This window comes from Camelus ferus, chromosome 3, assembly GCF_009834535.1.
Source record: "Camelus ferus isolate YT-003-E chromosome 3, BCGSAC_Cfer_1.0, whole genome shotgun sequence".
NCBI lineage: Eukaryota > Metazoa > Chordata > Mammalia > Artiodactyla > Camelidae > Camelus > Camelus ferus.
In genome coordinates, this window is record NC_045698.1 from 65,897,786 (window position 1) to 65,919,995 (window position 22,210).

At 36.8% G+C, this 22,210-nt stretch overlaps 1 protein-coding gene across 1 annotated transcript in view; it reads left to right on the forward strand.

The window, feature by feature from the left end:
* Window positions 1–22,210, forward strand: part of LNPEP (leucyl and cystinyl aminopeptidase) — an 82,832-nt gene that overhangs the window by 43,023 nt on the left and 17,599 nt on the right. Inside the window, exons 5-11 of the mRNA XM_032476403.1 lie at window positions 8,773–8,893; window positions 9,564–9,718; window positions 11,505–11,618; window positions 13,076–13,210; window positions 18,103–18,234; window positions 20,423–20,583; window positions 20,800–20,888. Of these exons, the coding sequence (XP_032332294.1) occupies window positions 8,773–8,893; window positions 9,564–9,718; window positions 11,505–11,618; window positions 13,076–13,210; window positions 18,103–18,234; window positions 20,423–20,583; window positions 20,800–20,888 (907 nt within the window). The remainder of the gene's footprint in view (window positions 1–8,772; window positions 8,894–9,563; window positions 9,719–11,504; window positions 11,619–13,075; window positions 13,211–18,102; window positions 18,235–20,422; window positions 20,584–20,799; window positions 20,889–22,210) is intronic.

The following is a 22,210-nucleotide window of genomic DNA, read 5'->3' on the forward strand; positions in this document are numbered from 1 at the left end:
AGAAATTTGGATATCCAATTTTATGAAGCTCATAAGTTACCAGACAAATTCAGCTTAAGGAAATCTTCTTTAAGACACATTATAATCAAACTGTCAGAGGTAAAAGCATCAAAGGAAAAGAAGCTCATAAATTACTGGGAATGCCCATACATCTATCTGGATTTCTCAGCAGAAACTAGAGAACAAGAATCAAATGATATATTCAAGGTGCTGAAAGAAAAAAAATTGCCAACCAAGAATACTCTATCAAGCAAAGCTATCCTTCAGAAATGGAGATAAAGACTTTCCCATACAAAAAGAAAAGCTGAGGGAGTCCATTACCACTAGACCTGCCTTACAAGAAATGCTAAAAGAAATACTTCTAGCTGAAATTAAAGAACGCTAATGAATAACGTGAAAACGTACAACATTGCTGGAAAAGGTAAGCATATACTAAAACTCAGAATGCTCTAATATTGTAATATAGTGATGTATGCATTCTATGGTATGTATCAAAAGCAGTTCTAGAGGGAAGTTTAGAGTGACAAATGTCTACATTAAGAAAAAAAAAAAGATCTCAAATAATCAACCTGACTTTACACCTTGAGGAACTTCAAAAAGAACAAACTAAGCCCAAAATTAGCAGAAGGAAGGAAATAACAAAGATCAGAGCAGACAAATGAAATAGATACAAGAAAAAGAGTAGAAAGGATCAACAAAACTGAACAAGAACTGGTTTTTTAGAAAGATAAATGAAATTGGCAAACATTTAGCTAGAGTAACTAATAAAAAAAGAAGACTCAAAATTAGAAATGAAGAGGAAACATTTCCACTGATACCTCAAAAATACAAGGATCATAAGAGCCTACTATGAGTAATTATAGGTGAAGAAATTTGATAACCTAGAAGAAATGGATAAATTCCTGGGAACATACAATCTACTAAAACCAAATCATAACAAATCTGAACAGATCAGTAATGTGTAGAGAGATTGAATTAGTTATCAGAAACCTCACAACAAAGAAAAGCCCAGGATCAGATGGTTTCTCTGGTGAATACAACCAAATATCAAAAAAATCTATATCTATATAGATATAGATAGATATAGATAGATTCAGTGCAACAGAATTACAGTGGCATTTTTTCATAGAAATAGGAAAAAGCAATCCTAAAATTTGTATGAAACCACAAAGACTTTGAACAACTAGAGCAATCTTGAGGGGAAAAAAAGTTGGAGTTATCATATTTCCTGATTTCAAACTATACTACAAAAATTAAGTGATCAAAATAGTATGTAATCAAAAGACTATGTTACTGGCAGAAAAACAGATACATAGACCAATGGAACATAATCAAGAACCCAGAAATAAATTCCTTCAAATATGGTCAACTAATATTTGCCAAGGGAGCCAAGAATACTCAACAGGGAAAGGATAGTCTCTTCAATAAATGATGCTGGGAAAACTAGGTAATCACATGCAGAAGAATGAAACTGGACCCTTGTCTTACACCACTCACAGTAATTAACTTGAAAGGGATTAAAGACTTAAATGTAAAACTCCTAGAAGAGGACATAAAGAAAATCTCTTTGATATGGGTCTTGGCAACAATTTTTTATATATGGCACCAGAAGCACATACAACAAAAGTCAAAATCAGTAAGTGGAACTATCTCAAACTAAAAAAGTTCTGCACTGCAGAAGAAACAGTTATCAAGATGAAATGGCAACATACAGAATGGAAGAAAATATGAGGTATCATGTATGTGATAAGGGATTAATATTCAGAATATTTAAGAAACTCAACAACTCAATAGCAAAAATGGGCAGGGGAACTGAATAGATATTTTTCCAAAGAAGACATACAGATGACCAACAAAAACATGAAAAGGTGCTCAACTTTGCTAATCAGAAGGAAAATGCAAATCAAAATCTCAATTAGATACCACCTCATGCCTGTAAGAATGACTGTCATCAAAATGACAGGAGATAACAAGTGTTGGAGAGGAAGGGGAACCCTTGTGCACCATTGAGGGGAATGTAAATTGGTGCAGCTACTGTGGAAAACAATATGGGGGTTCCTCAAAAGATGAAAAATAGTACTACCAATATGATCTAGCAATCCCACTTCTGGGTATATATTCAAAGCATATATATCAAATCAGGATGTCACAGAGATTCCTGCACTTCTATATTTGTTGCAGCATTATTCATAATAATAATATTATTATTCACAATAATAACAACCTAAGGGTCTGTCCATGGATAAATGGATAAAGGAGATGTGGTATATATACACAATGGAATATTAGTCAGCCACGAGAAGGAGGAAATCTTGCCATTTGTGACAGCATGGATGGACCTTCAGGGCATTATGCTAAGTGAGATAAGTCAAACAGAAAGACAAAGACTATATGACCTCACTTATGTGTGGAATCTAAATAAGCTGAACTCATAGAAACAGTAGACTGGTGGCTGCCAGGGCCCGAGGAGTGGGGGAAATAGGGAGAAGGTGGTCAGAGGGTCCAAACTTCCACTTATATGATGAATAAGTTCTGAGGATCTAATGTACAGCATGATTATTATAGTTAACAATACTGTATTAGATATTTAAGATTGCTAAGAGAATAGATCTTAGATATTCTTACTATAGAAAAGAAATGGTAATTATGTGAGGTGATGGAAGTCTTAACTAATGCTGCTGCGGTAATCATTTCACAATATGTCTAAGTGTATCTAATGAACACATTGTACACCTTAACCTTACATAATACTGTATGTTAATTATGTCATTAAAGCTGCAAAAAAATGAAATTTAAAATTTACTTCTTCAGTCTCAGTAGCTACATTTCTAATGTTCTTGTGGCTAGTGGCTACCATATGGGACATCACAGATATTGAACATTTTCATCGATGCAAAAAATGTTATTGGACAGCATTAAGTCTAGAATGTTGTGCAGACTTAAAAGATAGTGTAAAAATGTAATTAGAAGGAAAACTCCAGTTAGTTGAATACACCTTTTTAAAAAAAGCAAGTCCTGATTGAATTTTCTTCATCTTAAAGAGTAAAATTGTTTAAACGTCTGGTGTATCTGTAATTTGTCAGAATTGGCCATTTGTTCTAATTAGGTTCCTCTGCTTTTCTTTGTCATTTGACTCTGTCTGTAAATAATTATTTGACTGGATTTTACGCCTTAATTTCACAGTAGGGACCTAAGAAAGTTAATATCTGTACTGACAATATAGAAGGAGAAAAGGGTCTCTTTAAGCTAAAAAGGATTATTTTTCGTGATAGAAACATGGTGGAATTCTTTTTTTCATATTTTTGATCCCCTCTAGGGAATATTGTCTACCTTTTGAACACATTTAGTTGTATTTGGTTTCCCTTTCTAGACTAAAGAACTTTATTTTAATCACAATGTATTTGGATCTTACTATTTTGCTAATTAAGAAGGGCATACTCCTTATGTCAGAAAAGGTGATCATATGTACCCCATAACTCTTAGAGATAAGGGCAGAGGTAAGGATTATCTGCTGTTTATCAGCAGTAACACTGCTGTACGGCTTTATGCTCCACATTACAGGATGGAGACCTGTTCGTATTCAGGGGAAAGTGTAGACTACATTGAGTACATGCTCAATGTCATTTACTCACCTTTCGGCTAGAGAGAGTTTTTGTCAAGTCTAAACCAAAGAATTTTTCAGAATCCTTTTGAAAGGATATTAAGACTAGTTTAAATCAGAAAAAAAAAATCAATCTCTCTTTACATTTTGTGCCCCAGATTTAGCCCTTGATGCAGATGTCGCAGCCTTGATAAAACCTAAAAGGCTCAGTCTAGAAGAGCCACGTTGCTGCTTCAAGACCCAGCTGAGTATCACCCTCTCCTTGAAGTGTTTCATTCTTCCCCCAGCTGGGATTAATAATTCCCTCTCTGGTCTTTCATAACACTTCAGTTACATCTCTGTTGTAGTTCTTCTTGTTGCAGTCTTTGATATAAAACCCCCAGCACTTTCTGTTGTGTCCCAAAATGTGTGCAGTCTTGGCTTTTTCTTTTCATTCTGTCCCTCCCTTTGTCTCTCCCAACCCCTCTCTGTCTCCTTTCTTTCTCTTTCTTCCTCCCTCGGTTTCTCCCTCCATCCCTCTCATTTTCTCTTTCAACAGCTATGTTTGCTTCTTAATGCTGTAGGATTACATTCAAACTCATCATTCTGATATTCAGGGCCTTCTTATAAATTTGATTATATTTTCAATTGCTCTAGTGTGCATTCTTTCATCTAGCCAAGCTGAACTATTCATTGCTTAAATATATATATTGTCTACAACTGACCCTTGAACAACACAGATTTGAACTGCACAGGTCTATTTATATTCATATTTTTTTCAATAGTAAATAATACAGTACTACATGATCCACAGTTGGTTGAGTCCTTAGATGAGGAGGGCTGACTATAAGTTATACTCAGGTTTTCCACTGCACAGAGAGTTGTTGCCCCAGCCTCCTCATTGTTCAAGGGTCAACTAGAGAGAGGGAGGTTGATGGAGAGATTGAGAGAGAATAGTTTCAGGTGACTTTTTGGCTTTTTATTTCCATGTATTAGGAAGCAGTGTGGTAAAACATGGCCTCTGGCATCTACCTGGGTTCAGATCCCTCCCATACAGCTTGCCAGCTGTGTGCGCTTGGCAGACTGCTCTGTAATTCTCTCTCAACCTCACCTTCCACAACTCGAATACTGTAGTGCCAGTATTATCCTGCCCTCTCAAGAATTAGATTTTTAAAATTCCTGTAAAATGTGCAGTACCTGGCAGAGAGTAATACACACACAGAGAAAAGTGCCCTCTCTTTTTCCCATGTGCAACTATATTATAAGCTCCCTTGTCTATAAATATGAATAATCTTTATCATTTTTAATGCTACCCAGTAGTAAATGTGTTTTGAAAAAATTAATGCTATACAAATAAACAATTGCTTTATTGATTTTCTCTTTTATGGGAAATGGGGAAGAATCTAGCGTGCGTGGAGGTATCATCTGTGCTGGCAGTTGTCTGCAGCTCTCATTTACAAATGTCTTTTTATTTTATAAACTAACTGAGTTGGGGGCATTAGCCTCATATTGCTGATGAAGAAACAGTGTGTCAGAGAGGTTAATTGACTCAAGATCTACATAGCCAGTAAATGATAGTCAGAATTGCTTCTTACACCAAATAATACACCAAATAAATAATTTCTGTAGGTATGGTGATCAGAAATTCAAGCTTGGAGTCTAACAAAGGGTTTTTGTTACACTAAAATGTTGTAATCTTTAGGATGAGTTCTATTTTGTAATAGTTGACATTAGGGCTATTTCTCAAGATTCAGGAATAAGGCAGTAGGGCTTTACTTACTAATGTCAGTCTTACCAAACAACTGAGAATGTCAGAGTTGACTGTGGTTATTAAACGTGTCCTGTTCAGAGATAAAGATTACTATGTTGTCAAAGGCCTAAAGAAAGAGAAACATGTATTTTATCCTGTCTGTCCATTCTTCAGTGTCCCTTAAAACTCTTCCTTCCTTCAGGAATGCCAGAACTACCTAGAAAGTTCTCTGCCAGTTTTGAAATACACTGCTTTATCAGATTGTGCTAAGGTTTCTGTTTTTGCCATTGCCTGATTCTGTCTTTACCACAGCCAAGTCTAATTCATAGACTCAGACTCCAGTGTTGGTTAGTCAGAGGTGGACACCTTGTCTGTTTAACATTCAAACAGAACCTTCAACAGTATTATCCATGTGAAGTTATAATTTCAATTTATCCATATTCAGTCAGGAACAAAACTTACTTCCAAATTTCCACTAACATTTCTTCCATAAGTATCTTTCCACCAGCTCAGGACATTATACATTATTTATTTCATTTGCCTAAGGTCCCAAGTCTCATCTAATAATCTAGTAAGTAATTCTGGGTAGACTTGATTCTGGTGTTGTGGGTTTTTTTTTTTTTTAAAGGAATTTATGCTTTGTTGGGTGTTCAGTTTGTTTAGGAAAGCTGGCATTTTTCAGGAAACTTAGTGTTGGAAGATTCCAATATTTTCTATCTTTGTAAATCTTTCAAGCCGTATTATTATTCTTTTGGGCAGATGAGGTTTGGTTCTCTTTTTGCTTTTATCTAGTTTTTGCTTTTTATTAAGTAAGGAGAAGAGTAAGTTAAACCTAACAAGTCTGCTAGTCTTCAGCTAAAACCCTTTTCTCTGAGAGCTGACCGAGAGGCTTTATGGACACTTCTTGTGTCTTTTAGAAATCTCTCAGGTCTTATCAAGAGATCTTGCAAGAAAAGTTTTAAGTTGATACAAGTCTTAAGTCCTGAGTGCCAGTTGACTTCCATTTTAACAGTGTTCAGAGTGCTCCCTCCAAGTTCAGAGTGCTGGTCAAAACTTCTCTGTTGAGATAGATTGCTCTCTTTGTTGATTTATTACTGCTTCTATTGCTCTTAAAACAAGCATGACAATAATTATAATGACCAACTGATTTAACTCTAGTGAGAATTCATAGCACATTTTTTTAAGGAAAAAAAACAAAGAGAAGTAGAAGGAAAAAGAAAATACCAAACTACCTTTTTCCTAATCATTGTATTCCAGTGGACTAAGTGAATCTTTTAGTCAGATTTCAGTTTCATGTGAACTTCTTTTTTCTCCCTTTACTTTTCCTCTAAGGAAAGATGTTTTCACACATGGTGATGGGAGTAGCCAAATGGTGTGTATGTGGCACAAGGGTGTTTGAGGAGGAATCTGGGGTATATGGATGGTTGGAACAGCATCTTCTAGATGGTTGCATTGACTAGAACATAAAATATGTATGTCTGGAAAGAACAGGCAGGGATATTAAAGACTTGGCTCAGATTCCAAGTGGTTTTGGTATAGTCATCTTTAATGGTAGGTAGATTTAAGAAGAATATGTCAGACTTTTCTTTCCCCCCTTGCTGACACTGACTTCGGAGGGGGGATGGTGCAGGACATGTGCGTGTCAGCGGGATGAGCCTGTAGTTCCTTCGGCAGGTGGGAACCAAGTCCAGTAAGCTGTGGTCGTAGCCCTGGACCAAGGGCTGCAGGTGTTCAAGTGCTGGGCTGGTGGAGTACACTTGGCCACATGATGTGAGAGATTAAATTTCTCCCATAGTCATTTTAAAAAGCACCATATTTTTAATTGGCTAACTTTACTTCATTCTCCCCATAACTGTTTCCACATATGCTCTACTCACTTACACTTTACCTCATTTCTGACTTGTACTCTGTTTTACCTCATTTTGATTCTATTTGTACTAATGATAATAGCTACTGTTTACTGAACATTGATTGTGTGTCAGGCACTGTTCTACGTTCCGTTAGGTATTAGCTCATTGAATCCTCACAGCAACCCTGTGAGGGTAGGAGCTACTTACATCACCATTTTATGGCTAAGGAGACAGGTTAACTAACCCGTTCAAGACCACACACCTAGCAGAGATTTGAACCTCGCACTCTAACTACAGAGCTTGTACATTTAGTTTCGTTATTTACTTTAAAATTTTTCTTTACATTTAATTTTTATGCCACATTGCCTCCTTGCTTCTGTGATTAATGCATATATCCTACGGACGAAAGCCCCACATAAGGACAATCATGGCTGAAATCTGTTTGACCTTTTAGAAATTGTTGACAATTGTTCAGTCCTTTAATAAGAGCCTAAAATTAATTTGGAGTTAGAGTTCACCAATATACTTTTTTCAAATGATGAATAATTCAGTAGGTCTCCATTTCCCACCTGTGGAGATGTTTGAGTTTTTTTTAATCTTCTCTGTCTTGTCCATGTCCTACTTTTCCAAGTTGAGTACAGGGGGCTGCTTTTTCCAGTCAATTGAAAAACAATGAATATTGCTTTTTAAAACCTATTGCTTTTAATATAATTACTTACATTTTGCTTTTTGATACTTCATAAGACATGTACAGTTAGTCACATCATATGTGTTTGACTTACACGCTTAATCAGAAAGAGAGGGAAAGAATAACAACTTAAATAATGTGGGTGATGGCGTTTGCCGTGGAGCAGGCGCCCTGGAGCAAATGGGCGGTGGGGCGTGAGTCCTCTCATACCCTGTGCCACTCACTGAGTGTTTCACTCTCCTGGGGATGATTATGTTTGACACAACATGGTTCATAAAAACAAGCCAACAACTGGAAAAAAAGAGTAAGCAGTTCCAAGGCTGGAAGGAAAGCTGGCTGTGCCATACTTACTGGCAGAGAATGCACTGGTCTCAAATAGGTTTTTCCAGGGTAATTTTGACAAATATGCCATTTCTGTCTCATGTGTTTATGTTAGAACTCACTCCCTCTAAGCTGTGTTGAATGTCTGCTTGATGCCAGGCACTGTGATAGGTGCTAAAAAGATGAAAATTATGAAAATTTAGTTTTGTCCTTTAGATAATTCACAGTTTGATAGTTCATAGGCCAGGAAGGGCAATTGTAGGTAACAGACAGGAAGAGAAGAGTATCATAAAATTAAACAGGCAAATGCTTATAAATTGCTGTATGATTCAAAATAGTTTATTTTGGACATTATATTAACTTTAAGAAAAGGGTATCAGTAAGTTTTTTGAACATTGTTGTATATATGGAAATGACTAGCTAAACCCTACAGAGGCTAAAAGAACTTATAAGGAAGCATTTTTGTTCTAAAAACTCTCATCTACCTCTCTGCAGTTCTCAGATAGTGTTCTTAACAGTGTTCACCTGAATATCATGCCATTTTAATTGTACCTGTCCTTGCATCGTCCATGTTTCCTTTTAGGTTTCTATATATGCTGTCCCAGAGAAGATTGGTCAAGTTCACCATGCCTTGGAAACAACTGTGAAGCTTCTTGAGTTTTATCAAAACTACTTTGAAATCCAGTACCCACTAAAGAAATTGGGTAAGAATCAAACAGTGCCTCTGGTTTTTCTTACCATTATAACCTAGGTTCATTTTGCAAATGTTTTGTTACAACTTTTGCCGAAGTTATTTTAAAAGAAAACGAAGGACCACTGTTAATGTTTTAAAAATTGTTTGAGTTTGTTAAGATAATTTAGATACCATGAATGTATCCGAATGTGTAGAGGTTTATGGGGCTATTTCAAAGGTGCTTTGTGAGTGGAAATTTGCTTAGGGCTCGGTCTGAAGTTGACTAATTCAAATTTCCTAAGAAATTCCTAATTCAAATAGTGACAAGAGTAATGGGAGCTCAGGAAATCAAGAACATCTCTGTGCTGTTCAGTGTGGGGCTGGTTCTAGATAGAAGAGCGCTGGCCCTGCGTTTCCTCCTCCTTGCTCTGGGAAGTGACTCACTGTGACGGAATTAGGTGTCTCTTCTTCTGCAAAGGGGCAGAGCATAGGTGACTCTTCAGGGGGTTGATCAGGCCTTTCTCACCTGACCAGTAGGTGAGGCGCATGCAAGGCTTGGAAAGTTCCTCTTCCTTATGCGTGTAAAATGAACTTACTGCCTTCTGATTCACAGTGATAGGCCAATGGGTAAAATATTTTCATTTAACTAGGGAATGCCTTAGACAAGGGAAAGTTGATCACTTCTTTCCTGTTATGTCCAGATTTGGTGGCTATTCCTGACTTTGAAGCAGGAGCAATGGAAAATTGGGGTTTGCTCACCTTCCGAGAAGAGACACTTCTGTATGATAATAGTACTTCTTCAGTGGTGGACAGAAAACTGATTACTAAAATCATCGCTCATGAGCTGGCCCATCAGGTATCAGCAGCCAGGGCTGTTGTATCTCATAGCTGTGGTCTGTTTCATATCATAGAGTTTTAGAATACATTTAGATGCTAATGATAATTCAACTTTTTATTATAGTATTGCCTTCTTTTGTAATAAAATGATGCTTTTTTAACATAAATTTAATTTTGGATAAAAATGCTATCTAATGTTTGTATAGAATTTTACAATTTATAAAGCATTTTCACATCCATCATCTCACGTCTTTTTCATAACTGCTCTAAGGTGGGTGATAATCCCATTTTACTGATGTAGAAACTGAGACTCAGCTTAAATAAATGACTTGCTCAAAGTTACACAGCTAGTAAGCCGCAGCGCTGAGCCTTGAAGAACTAGTCTCCTCAAGATTTCTTTTTCTGCTAATGATACACAGCTGTCTTGCCTCTCACACATGCTAGCCGCCCAGTATTACTTTGTAGGGAAGAAATCTTTTCTCTGAATTCACTGTCTTCTCACAACTCTTGGACTGTAGTTTGTCTCCTGCTAGAACTGGGTTCTTTATTAATTTGGGAGAGGAAGGGTACTCTTTGTATAACATGGGGAAAAGGAAATTATTTGGGTACGTGAAGCTCCCTCTTCCTTCCCCACACCTCGTCTCTCGTGTACCCTCGATGAGGTGCTCATTGGTGTTGGGTATGCTTTGGGGGTGTCGTGAAGGTGGGAGGCTGTGGAGGAAGAGTAGGACGTGGTCAGGTCAGCTTGCTCCCTGCCTCAGACACAGCCTGTAGACGGGCTCTGCAGCCCGCGTGGAGCCTTCACGATACGCCGGCGGATGAACATGTGCTCATTTGCTGTTGTAGTTGTAGGTGTGTAGAGAAGCAGGTTTTTTTTTTTTTAAGGAGATCTCCTCCAGGTCTCTTATTTCTGGGCCATCCGTCATCGCTTGGGGAGTATTTCTCTCTTACTTCTTCTTTTGGACTTACAAGTCATCTTCCCCTGAAACAAGTTTTAAGATAATATCTTTGAAAAATATGCTACTGCATTTCTCAAAAGTGTTTTGTTTCAGTACCTAGTAACCCTATCACATTGCTGATGGTTTGAGACAAGCCCCAGGCCACACTGACTGAATTGCATACCCTAATACCACTCTTTATTTCAGAGACCTTGAGATAACATTTTTTAGTTGAGTGTCCTATCATTTTTTCCTTCTTACTGCCTCACAGAAGAAGTCATTTAAAGATCTTTCTGATTTCATTTATTTATATGCATGCCAAGTTTCTTAAGGAATGTTGTTCTAATTCTGTTCTGAATCATGTAAATACTGTCCTCAGCTTGGGAAACTGAGGGGAACATGCAGTACGGGCTCTCTGAATATAAGAACGTCCCTTACATAGACATTTAGTTTTTAGTTGTCATGATGGTTGTAGATAAAATAGAAAATAATCATACTAATTTGTTACTAGAAAGTAGAAGAATTTCATTATCTAGGAAATCACACTTTTAATGATGTGGCTAAAAAACTGTTTTTGTTTACTGAGTAATATAGCATGTGTGTTAAATTGATAAATATGCTAATTGTCTGTCTTTCTTGTTTTCCTATTTAAGGTAAATGTTAAATTTTTAATTTCAGTTTTAAAGTAAATTTAGATAACAAATACAATTTATTTGTAAGTTTTTAATTAGAATATAATTTGTCTTAACTATAATAAGTGTATTTTTAAGTAATTGTAATCTGGTTACAAGTGGTTAATCTGGCAATTCAATTATTAGAAAATTCTTGAGAATGTAAAGTTGGTTAGTAGTCTGTTTCTTCCCACAGTGGTTTGGTAATCTGGTAACAATGCAGTGGTGGAATGATCTGTGGCTAAATGAAGGTTTTGCTACTTTCATGGAGTATTTCTCTTTGGAAAAAATATTTGAAGAGCTCTCCAGTGTAAGTACACTGTTAGGCCTACAGTGAATCCTGGGGGGGAATATAGTCATCACATTTGCCATGTATTTTCCATGTGTCTGGAGCAATGCAAATGTTTCTAGAAAGATAAAATAAAATTGACCCTTGTTACTGATCTCTATACCTCTTGAGATTTGACAATGAAAATTATTCTTTTATTTACCGATACAGTTTAGAAAGCTGAAATTATGTGATCTTATTTTACACTTTGTCACTAAGATGAACATTTGAAATCGCTTTGCTACATTTTATATTTACTAGATATGGTCCTTATGCTTGAAGGAATTTAGATAAAGTTAAAAAGGCTTTTTTTGCAAAACAGAAGTTTTTATCCTATGTATAAGGAGAGAAAAAATTGTCGTGTTTTGTTGCAATATTGTTTCTGTTATCGCTGTGATTATTCCTAGAACAGTGATACATAAGTTGATACAAATAATTTGCCTTTTTTTAGGTACAAACCATGTTTTGTGCCCCTTTCAAAGACATGGAGCACCATTCTGTTATAGAGAGCATAATTATGTTGTTACTATGTTATTACACTCTCTGGAGATATTCCTTATCCTTAGAGTTATTTGGACACACTAGGTCATGATACGACAGATATTGCCAAATAATTCATGCAATAGGAGGAAAAGGATAAAGATCCCTTGCAACCCGAAAATTCTGTGACTTTCTATCAGACTTCCTGGACACATGATACAATACTGCTTCAAAAAAGGAGTACTCTTAAAGCTTTCAATTTGAAATTTTTGTCTAGGATCTGTTCAAAAATTTCACATGGTAAAAGGAACTCATTTTTGGCTAGAATGCTAAGCAAGGTACTCTAAATCTGTATGTGTATGCTACTCAATTAAGCAATGAGATATACAGTTTCACCACTTGGTGGTGCCCAGAATGTTTAAAAACTTCTCATATATATTCTAGGGGAGCTTCTGCTATTCTCTCAAAGGCTTCTTTCTGTGTGAGAGTCATGTTTTACTTCACATGGACCTCAGCTAATGCATCTTATTTTAATAGAAAAGCTGGGTTATGTGTGAGAAATCAGCTTGAGAAACAGTTCCTATTTTTTTCAATTTCAGCTTTTTGTTTTACAAGTATATACTAACAGTTTTCACATATTCATTTTGAATATCTGGATTTAGCGTTTGGTTGCTTTAGTAATAAATAGATTCTTAATTCATCCTTATGCTGTTGTTTAGGAAATACTTATTGATGGGGCCAGGAGATTATAATTTTATTTTTAAATTTAAGGAATATGCATTAATGTCACATTCTTCCTACATTTTCCAAAACTTATGTTCTGAAGTTTAGTGAAGCTAGTTAATTTTTTTAAATGACCTTAAGTAGTAGTTAGTCTAATTCATATAAATAATTACTATATACTTGCCTCTGCCTTTAATACTGTTCATGGTTTCTTAATCTGTTTCACTTTTTGCTAGTATGAAGATTTCTTAGATGCTCGATTTAAAACCCTGAAGAAAGATTCCTTGAATTCATCTCATCCAATATCATCATCATCTATTCAGTCTTCAGAACAGATTGAAGAAATGTTTGATTCTCTTTCCTATTTTAAGGTATTGCTATGCACAAAAAGTACCTGGAGTAGGTTACAAATTAATTTCACATGTGAGCAAGCTGTCTAATTTAGATTGCTTTAAAGATTAAATAAGTATTATTTTCAGGTATCCTAATAAGCTGGAAGATGTTTGCTTCTATTTAAATCTTGGTCTTAACTTTATCTGGGATTTTCTTTCTTTCTCTGCCTCTTGTTGAAGTTTTCTGACCAGTATTCTGGGTAGTTAGCCAGATCTTATAGTAATGTATGTTTTAAAGTTGGGTCACTGTCCAGATCTACAGGTGGCATATGTCCAGGGAAGGTCCTAAGCCCTCGGCTGTGTTATTCAGGATTAAGGTATGTTCCAAAGTCAGAATTGCCAAAACAAGTAACCAAACGAGATTTTTAAGAATTGAAGATTATATTGTAGAATTATAAAAATAGACTCCAGGTTTTGGGGTGAAGCAAAACAGAGAACTAGAAACCTGATCAGGATCTCCATGAGCCAGAGAACAGAACAGGGATATCAGTGCCACTCATGCTGTGTTGGGAGGGAGGGCCCAATATGATGGCTTATTTGCCTCCTTACTCTGGCTGTCGGATTAAGATCAATAACTTGAATTCGTGTCCTGAAGAGAGAAGAAAAATATGTAAAACATGTGAGATACAGTCCATGTCATCAAGAAACTCAAAGTTTAGGTGGTGAGTACTTACGAAGCAATGAGATAATATGTGCTAAGTGAATGGTTCAGAGACTATGAAGAGAAATTTTTCAAAAGAAAATGGAAATTGAGGTGAATGAAATAATAGGAAGAGTAGAGGTAAAGAAGAATGGGGACAGTAGAATGGGCAGGAGTGGCACAATGAGGTCTGCAAAGAAAAAGTCGGATACTAATGGGCAGGGAATTTTTGTTTGGTGAGCAGATGTTTGCAGTGGAAGCCACATGTGGTGAAGGGGAAAGATGAGAAAGGTCGGTTGGGACTGAATTGTAGAAGGTCCTGAATGCCATCAGGAATCTGGACTTTTTTTATGTAATCAATGGGAAGCTTTAGAAGATTTTTAAACAGAGGAATGGCTGATTAAAGTTACTGGTTAGGAAAATTAATTTGTTTCAGTTTATAAAGTGGATTTAAGTGGAAAGAGACCTAAAATCAGGAAATTGCTGCTGAAGTCCAAGTGAGCAATGGTAAAAGTTTAAAGTTAGGAGTGGTAATGAGAGTGGGAGGAAAGCGATGCGTATGAAATAACACTAGGTGGAGGGAAGTACTTAAAGGACTCAGTGACAGGGTAAGGCGTGAAGAAGGAGGCAGAAATGTTTTCCAGGTTCTAGCCTGACAGGCAGTGAGAATGGTAGTACTATTAATAAATAGGGAAATTAGGAGTTCAATTAGCTGTATAAAATATATTCCAGTTAGAGGTGATTTTTAAAGCCTGTAATGGACCTGCCAATAGAGAAAATTTTAAAACTTGTGGTTCTGTTCTTATACAGAACAGTTATTTCAGGATCTGTTGTTACAGAACTCCTTCTTCCTCTGAACCCAGAATTCAGTGTCTTCTGAGCACGTGGTCTCCCCAGCATACCTAATCCCTGTCAATATAACTACTTTTTTCAGAATTGGGAATCTGGCACATATCCCACATAATTGAGAAAAATGGGACACTGGATAATTTATATTGTGTGCAAGAAACAGTAAATGTCAGCAGGGAAATGTATTTGGTCTTCAAGCCTATAATCTTCAAGCCTAGTTCTGATGCAGATTGCCTTGTGAGAATCCATTCATTTAGCAGATTGTATTAAGTGCCATCCACACACCTGGCTTTGTCCTAGGTGCTGGGGATACATCAGGGAATGAGGTGGACTATGTCACTTCTGCTGTGGAGCTTCCATTTCAAGGGGTCAGTATACAAATGAATGAGGAAATAGGTACTATGCTGGGTTGTAAGTGCTGGTATGAAAATAAAGCATGGTGAGGGACATGAGAGTGACAGAGGAAGTGGTGTTTTATATGAGATGGTTGGGGAAGACCACCGATAAAGAGATACTCGATTATCATCTGGAGGATGTGAGGGAATGAGGCTTGTGGATTTATGTGGGAAGAATGTTCCAGGCAAAGGGAATAACCAATACATAGGGTTTGTGTGCAGAAATGGTAGGCCTGAGACTGCCATCCTTAGAAAGGCCTGATTGCAGGACTGGCCCTTGGCTGGTATCAGGGAACTTGGGTTTCAGGAGAGTCCCCACCGTTCCCTGATAAGAATGACTCAGTGTGCCTAAACTGTTTGTACAACGTGGCTTGTGCTATATATCTGTTTTCCTTCTGGGAGTCTGGAATTTTGGTGCTGGCTAGGATACTTCTGTGACTAGCCCCCCAATAACAATCCTGGGTACTGAGTCTTTAAGGAACCTCTGTGGTAGGCATCGTTTCATATGTGTTGTCGCAGTTTGTTGCTGGGGGAATTAAGCACGTCCTGTCTGACTCCTCTGGAGAGGACTCTAGGAAGCTTGTACTTGGTCGTCCCATGAACCTTTTCCCTTAGCTGATTTAGCTTTATATCCTTTCACACTAATAAATCATGGTGGTGAGCATGACTATACACCGAGTCCTGTGAGTCCTTCTAACATGTCATCATACCTGGGACTTGTCTTGGGGATTCCCACACAGCTTGAGATGAGAGGTCGCATGCCATGTTCAAGCACCAGCAAGGAGCCAATATATCTGGAGTGGAATAAACAGAAAGGAAAGTAGTAGATGAAGTCAGAGGGATTATAGGGGCCAGGTCATTGTAGCGTCTAGTAAGACATGGGAAGGTCCTTAATTTTATACTATGTGGAATGAAAAGTCATTTGACAAGGGAAGTACCATAGTATGACTTTTTTTTTTTTTTTTTTAAGATCACTTAGCCTTTAACATCACATGGAGTCAAGATGACTAGTTAGGAGGTGGTTGTAGTAAACCAGTGGCAAGATAATGGTGGCATGTTCAAGGGTGAAAGTGATGAGCTAAAGTTGGATTTGATATGTATTATAAAGGTTAGTCCAGTAGAATTTGCTAATGGATTAGATATGGAACTAAGAGAGGGGTAAAGGATGACTTCAAGATTTTTGTCTGAACAGCTAAAAAAATGGAGTTGTTATTTGTTGAAGTGAGAAGATTATTGGATGAGTGGATTTGGGGAAAGAAGAAAATAGAGTTCAATCTTTGAGTAGGTTTGAGATGCACAAGAAGAGCTACTAGGCATGTAGTTGGATATGAGTCTGGAATTGAGGGGAAGTCTGATTAGATACATAAATTTGGGAGTCATTTAAAACCCCTGGGGTTAAGGAAATCAAGTAGGAAGTAAATTTAGAGAAGAAAAGACATCTGAAGATTAAATGCCAGGGACAGCAAAATTTAGTCCTTAGGAAGATAAGGAGGATCCAGCAAAAGATAGAGAGAGGGATGGCCAGTGAATAGGGCAAGAATCAAGAGTGATGTGCCAAGGCCAAGTGCAGAAAGACTTTCAAGGAGGAGTGGATGATCAATCATATCAAATGCTATGAGTAGGTTGATAAAGGTGAGCCTGAGAATTGACATTGGTTTGACACCATGAACTGCACCAGTGACCTTGATAAAAACCAATTCCAGTGGAATGACAGTTGGAAGATGGCTGAAGATAAAATGGAAAAAGAGCAAATGGAGATGGCAGATGCAGACAACTTTTTTGAGGCATTTACTACAAAGGAGGAATAAGAGATAGAGTGATAACTGAAGGAGTGATAACACTAGGTTAAGAAAAGGCATCTTTTATTTGTTTAAAATGAGGACTGTTACATAGTTTTTGTTTGCTAATGGAATGTTAGAGTAGAGAGGGAAAGTCAGTGATGCAGGAGACAAGGGGAACTGTTGGGAACAAGAATGAATACATTTAAAGAACAAGTAACACTGTGAAGGGTGATACAGAAATAAGAGAGTAACAGGTACTAAGTTGAGTTATGTGTATCTGATAATCTTGAGGACTTAGCATTGCTACATTTTTATCAGAAATGAAATTCATTCAAGAAGTATTTGAGGGCCTGCTATGTACCTATGCGTTATTGTAGTCATAGGAGTTGAGCTTTTCGGTTTTTACCTAAACTAGCATACAGTCTAGAAGAGGAAATATGTATCTAAGGCAGATGCAGGCAGTGTGACATAATTACTTTTGAAGATGGAGAAATATGATTTGTGTCTCGAATCAGGGAAGGCTTCACAGAGGAGGAGGTGGTGGTTTTAAGACTGAGAGTGATGACATGCGTCAGTGAATATAGTGTTATCTATGCATGTCTGACTCTGAATTACTAGTGTAGGCTTACTGCCCTATACACTCATTAGATCCAAACATATTTGAAATGACTCTACAGGAAGAAGACAGGTTTTTGGTTACTTCAGCAATATGATATACTAAAATTGGAAACTAATGTACTCCCTAGCAAAGAGACTTTTGAGAGCTTAGCTAATTTATTGTCTCCAGTGTGCCCCTGAATTCGACTGGTACTTTAAGCACTGGGGCTAGGGATGGGAATGTCACAGAAAATTTGGCATTTTTTTAATTAAAAATATATTTATAAACACTTAACTTCTTTTTAACAGTAACACTGAAACAGTGAGTAACTGGTAGAACACACAAAAAGGCTCATTGCAGAATTAGTGCCCATAGGGATTTACTCCATTAATTCTTTTTCAAATTCTTTAAAATAATTCTGAAGACAATTTGAACATAGTCCACAACTGTTATATGAGACAAAATAACAGTGAATTATAACTGGTTTATGAAAGTATATGCTTAGAATGATTATATTTTGAGTTTTTCACTCTTATTTCTATAAACCTATGGTATTCTATTATTTTCCTCCCTTTTTCACTTTTTTTTTTTTTTTTTTTTTGGAATAGGGGGCTTCCCTCTTATTGATGCTGAAAACTTACCTGAGTGAAGATATATTTCAACATGCTATTATTCTTTACCTGCATAATCATAGCTATGCATCCATTCACAGTGATGATCTGTGGGATAGTTTTAATGAGGTAAGTGACCTGGATATTTTTTTTAGCTCTTAAAGTAAGAAGAGAGGCATTCTTCTATTTATATTTTTATCAAGTTTGTAAATAAGCTGTGGTACCAAGGATAGTTATTTAAGAGAGAGGAGGATGGAGCTTACTATATGCATATTTAGGAATAGAGCAAAGAATTAAAAGTCATGAAATGGAGTGCTGGTCTTAATTGTTGAAAAAATTACATGTGGCCTTGTGTGAGCATCTTTAATCTGTATCTTAATCTCCATTCCTATCTTGTAGCAAAGTTCTCTTTTCTGTATTATCATATATCAATATATTTTCGCTATTTGCTTTTTTTTTTTTTTTACAACAATCTCTTTTCCTATTCTTATGTTTTTGCAGTTTTTCCTCCTTCCATTCATGATTTTTTGCTCTGTACTCTGCCCTATAAACTCTCCTGTCTTTTGTGGCCAGGTTCCTCTAAAGTAGATGATCCATCACAGGCTGGCTGCCATGGCCGCATACTGTCCTTGGATCCTTTTGCTGTTTGGACTTTATTGTGCCTACAAGTACCTAACAAGCAGCGTAATCAGTTACAAGTTACGCTCCGCAGCAGCCCATGATCTCAGCCCTTCGTCGTGCACATATGCGGACTGCATAACCCTCGTGAGCATTTGAATTTGTTACCCTGATGTAGATCAATGGTTCTTAATGATCTGGAAGATCACAGACATATTTGAAAATTTGATGAAATTTCTGGACGCATTCCCCAGAAAAACCACAGATATGTAAATATCACACACAGTTTCAAAGTTTTACGGACCTGGGTTAAGAACCCCAGCTCTGAATCTTTTCCACATGCTATTTCTGCTCCCTTGCCTTGTCTGAAACTTGGTATCTTCTAGTTGTTAACCCTTTGTCCAGAAGATGCACCTTCCCTACTCCCTGAGTTCTCTTTGGGAAGAGGAATCAGTCCTTACTACCTAAGGGTTGCTTCCAAATCGTCATATCCTGTTATTGTACAGTAGCATTTCCATTGAAAGCCACCTTGTTTACTTCCTACTCATTGTATTATCTACCTCCTGACATTTAGGATGTATTTCTGCCTTCCACGCTGACTTCAAGATTTGCATCGTACTGTTTTTCTGCCCCAGCCTAGTCCCATTATCCTCAGGTTTTTCAGCATCCATGTCAGATTATGCACTGGCCTCTTTATCTCAGTTCTATTTCGAAGACCAAAAAGTGCCTTGCCTTGGGGCAGGCTTGTTCTCTTCCCAACGCGTTGTCCAGAAACTAATAGGTCAGAGCCATGAGAAATGTAAGATTAACATCACAATGAATTTGGGAAGATTTGCTCCATCCTTTTCTGCCTTAAATAAATAGGTATGTGGTGGTTGAGGTAAGGCCAGCCGTAGTGGAGTGATATTACCAAACATTTTAAGTGCTTGATGATTGGAGTTGCTTGTGATTCCACGTGTAATCTAGAAAAATAATTTGAATCATAAGTTTAACTCACCTCCTTTAAAGAAATAGTTGAAAAATTGCTTCTTAATCTTTGATACCAGGTGTCTTAGGGACAGTGAGCTTCAGAGAGTCTGTGAACCTCTGACACTGGATTCTAGATTTTGTAGATAAACTCTTGTATTTCGTGGGGGTTTGTGACCACAAAAAACATTCACCGCTGTTGTCTAGAGAGACCAAAAGTCAAGGCAGCCAACCTGTTTATATTTCATCCTCTGCTGCTGCTGCTGCTGCTGCTCCTGGGCGCTCACACAGTGTGATTCTTTAAAAGATAAACTTTAACATTTATGAAAACAGAGGGCCTAGGGGATACAGAGAAATCTGGACCTGGCTGACTCACAGGAGTGAATAGCAGTGCTTCTGATTCTAGACTGTATGTCATTATTCATACCTTCTGAATGGTAGTATTGTGATCGGAAGGAGTGCTTACACCTTCTTAGGGATTTTAATGAACACTCAGTTGTTTGCTATCATATGTGCTGCTTTTTTAACATAGTGCTTCTCTTGCTCTCCTTGGTTATCAGCTGGCTCGATTCCAGACTGCTTTCCTTTTAGCAGTTGCTCATTTACCTAGAGTTGAAATGTAAATTCAGCTTAGCATTTGTGCTTCTGTTTTATATTACCATTAAATGTAGTCTTCATAGAATGAGTTTTTAAGCTGTTTATCTCTAAGCAAAACTGATTTATTCTTTTTTAGGTCACAAACAAAACACTAGATGTAAAGAAAATGATGAAAACTTGGACCCTGCAGAAAGGATTTCCTTTAGTGACTGTTCAGAGAAAGGGAAAGGAACTTCTTGTACAACAAGAAAGGTTCTCTTTAAATATGAAGCCTGAAATTCAGCCTTCAGATGCAAGGTGCATGCCGTCTTTCTCTCCCTGCTAGCTCTTTTGCACCCTTAAAGTATTTTTAAATGCTTTAAAATCAAGTTCTTATGAAACAACAAGATTATCCCTTTCTGGGAATAGCTTGAAAATTTCCACCTTCCTGGCCACCACCCCTCTGCAAAAAAATTGTGTGTAACTGACTGAAATATTGGAAAGAGTGATAATCTTCTAATATTTTTTTTACAGCTCTCTGTGGCATATTCCACTGTCCTATGTCACTGATGGAAGGAATTATTCAAAATATCAATCGATATCATTACTGGACAAGAAATCAGGTTTGGTTTTAATTAACACTTTTCTGATAAGACATTAGAAAGAGCATATTTTCTAAAAATCTGACCAAATAGCAGAAAGGAGATTACATTTTCCAGTGTGCACATACTCTGTGCTGGTTCTGTGAGATAGCTGTACAAGATGCGACTAAAGTGAGATTGATTTTATGTACCATGCATAAAATTGGGCTTTCTTAGGCCTTATACCTTTTCTTAAATAAGGTATAAAAAGTTGCACTGAATATGCTAGCAGTCCTGGTAGAAAATAGTTTGTATGCTAGATAAATATTTTATGTTACAAAGGAAGAAGCAGTAAAAGCAGATCAGTTTCTTGAAGTATACTCTGCTGTCTACTCTTTAGGGAGGGGCTGGGGCAACTGCATTTTGATAAATACTCAAGATGATTCTTAGGCATGATTAAGGTTGATTCATGATCTAGATTTGTAGTAAATAATTATTACAAAATGTCCTATAGACAGAGTATACGTTTTTTGATAATGAGAAAATAGGGAAGAAATTATGATTGCAGGGAGGAGGGGCTGAGGACAATAAAATGTAAAGACTGTATATGCTGACCCACAAGGAGTCTATAAAATACACTTGAAATATTTCTGACCATTTGTTAAATACCACTGAAAGCCACACTATGTATCCCCTTAATATACATCCTGAAGAACACGATACTCTTGGGTTCTGCAGGAACCATTAGTGATATTTTCAATTTATGGAAAGGGGAAATTTCTTGTTTGAATTTGGATCTGGTGTTCAGTCCTATATTTTTGAGAGAGGAGTGTAGCTTAGTGGTTAATGGAATAGACTTTGGAGTCGGATGGCTTGGTTCATTCATATGATTTTAGGTGACCTATGTGACCTCTTTGAGCCTCATTCCCTGAGCTACAGAATAAAGAAAGTACTTACTTTATACTTACTTTATAGTGTTATGATGAGCATTAGTTGATTCATTTATATGAAGCACTTAGAAAAATTACTGTTATGTGCTGTTTAAGTGTTAGTCATCGTTCTTAATGTTACTGAAAAAATGATTTTTAAACATAATATATCCATATTACATAAAATCTAGAAGATGGAGAACAAATTTTATCACTCTCATAACTACTCTCATGATTATTTATTTCTAGTTATTTAAAAAATTTTTTTTTACTTGGTTGTTATCATTATGTGCATTTGATTTTTGTATCTTACTTGTTTTTTACGTTAACATGTACAGTAATTGACTTAATCATTCCTTATTGTTGGACACTTGATTTACCATTTCTCTCTATTTAAAAAAAAAAATACTTCAATAAAATTTGGGGTCTTAAATG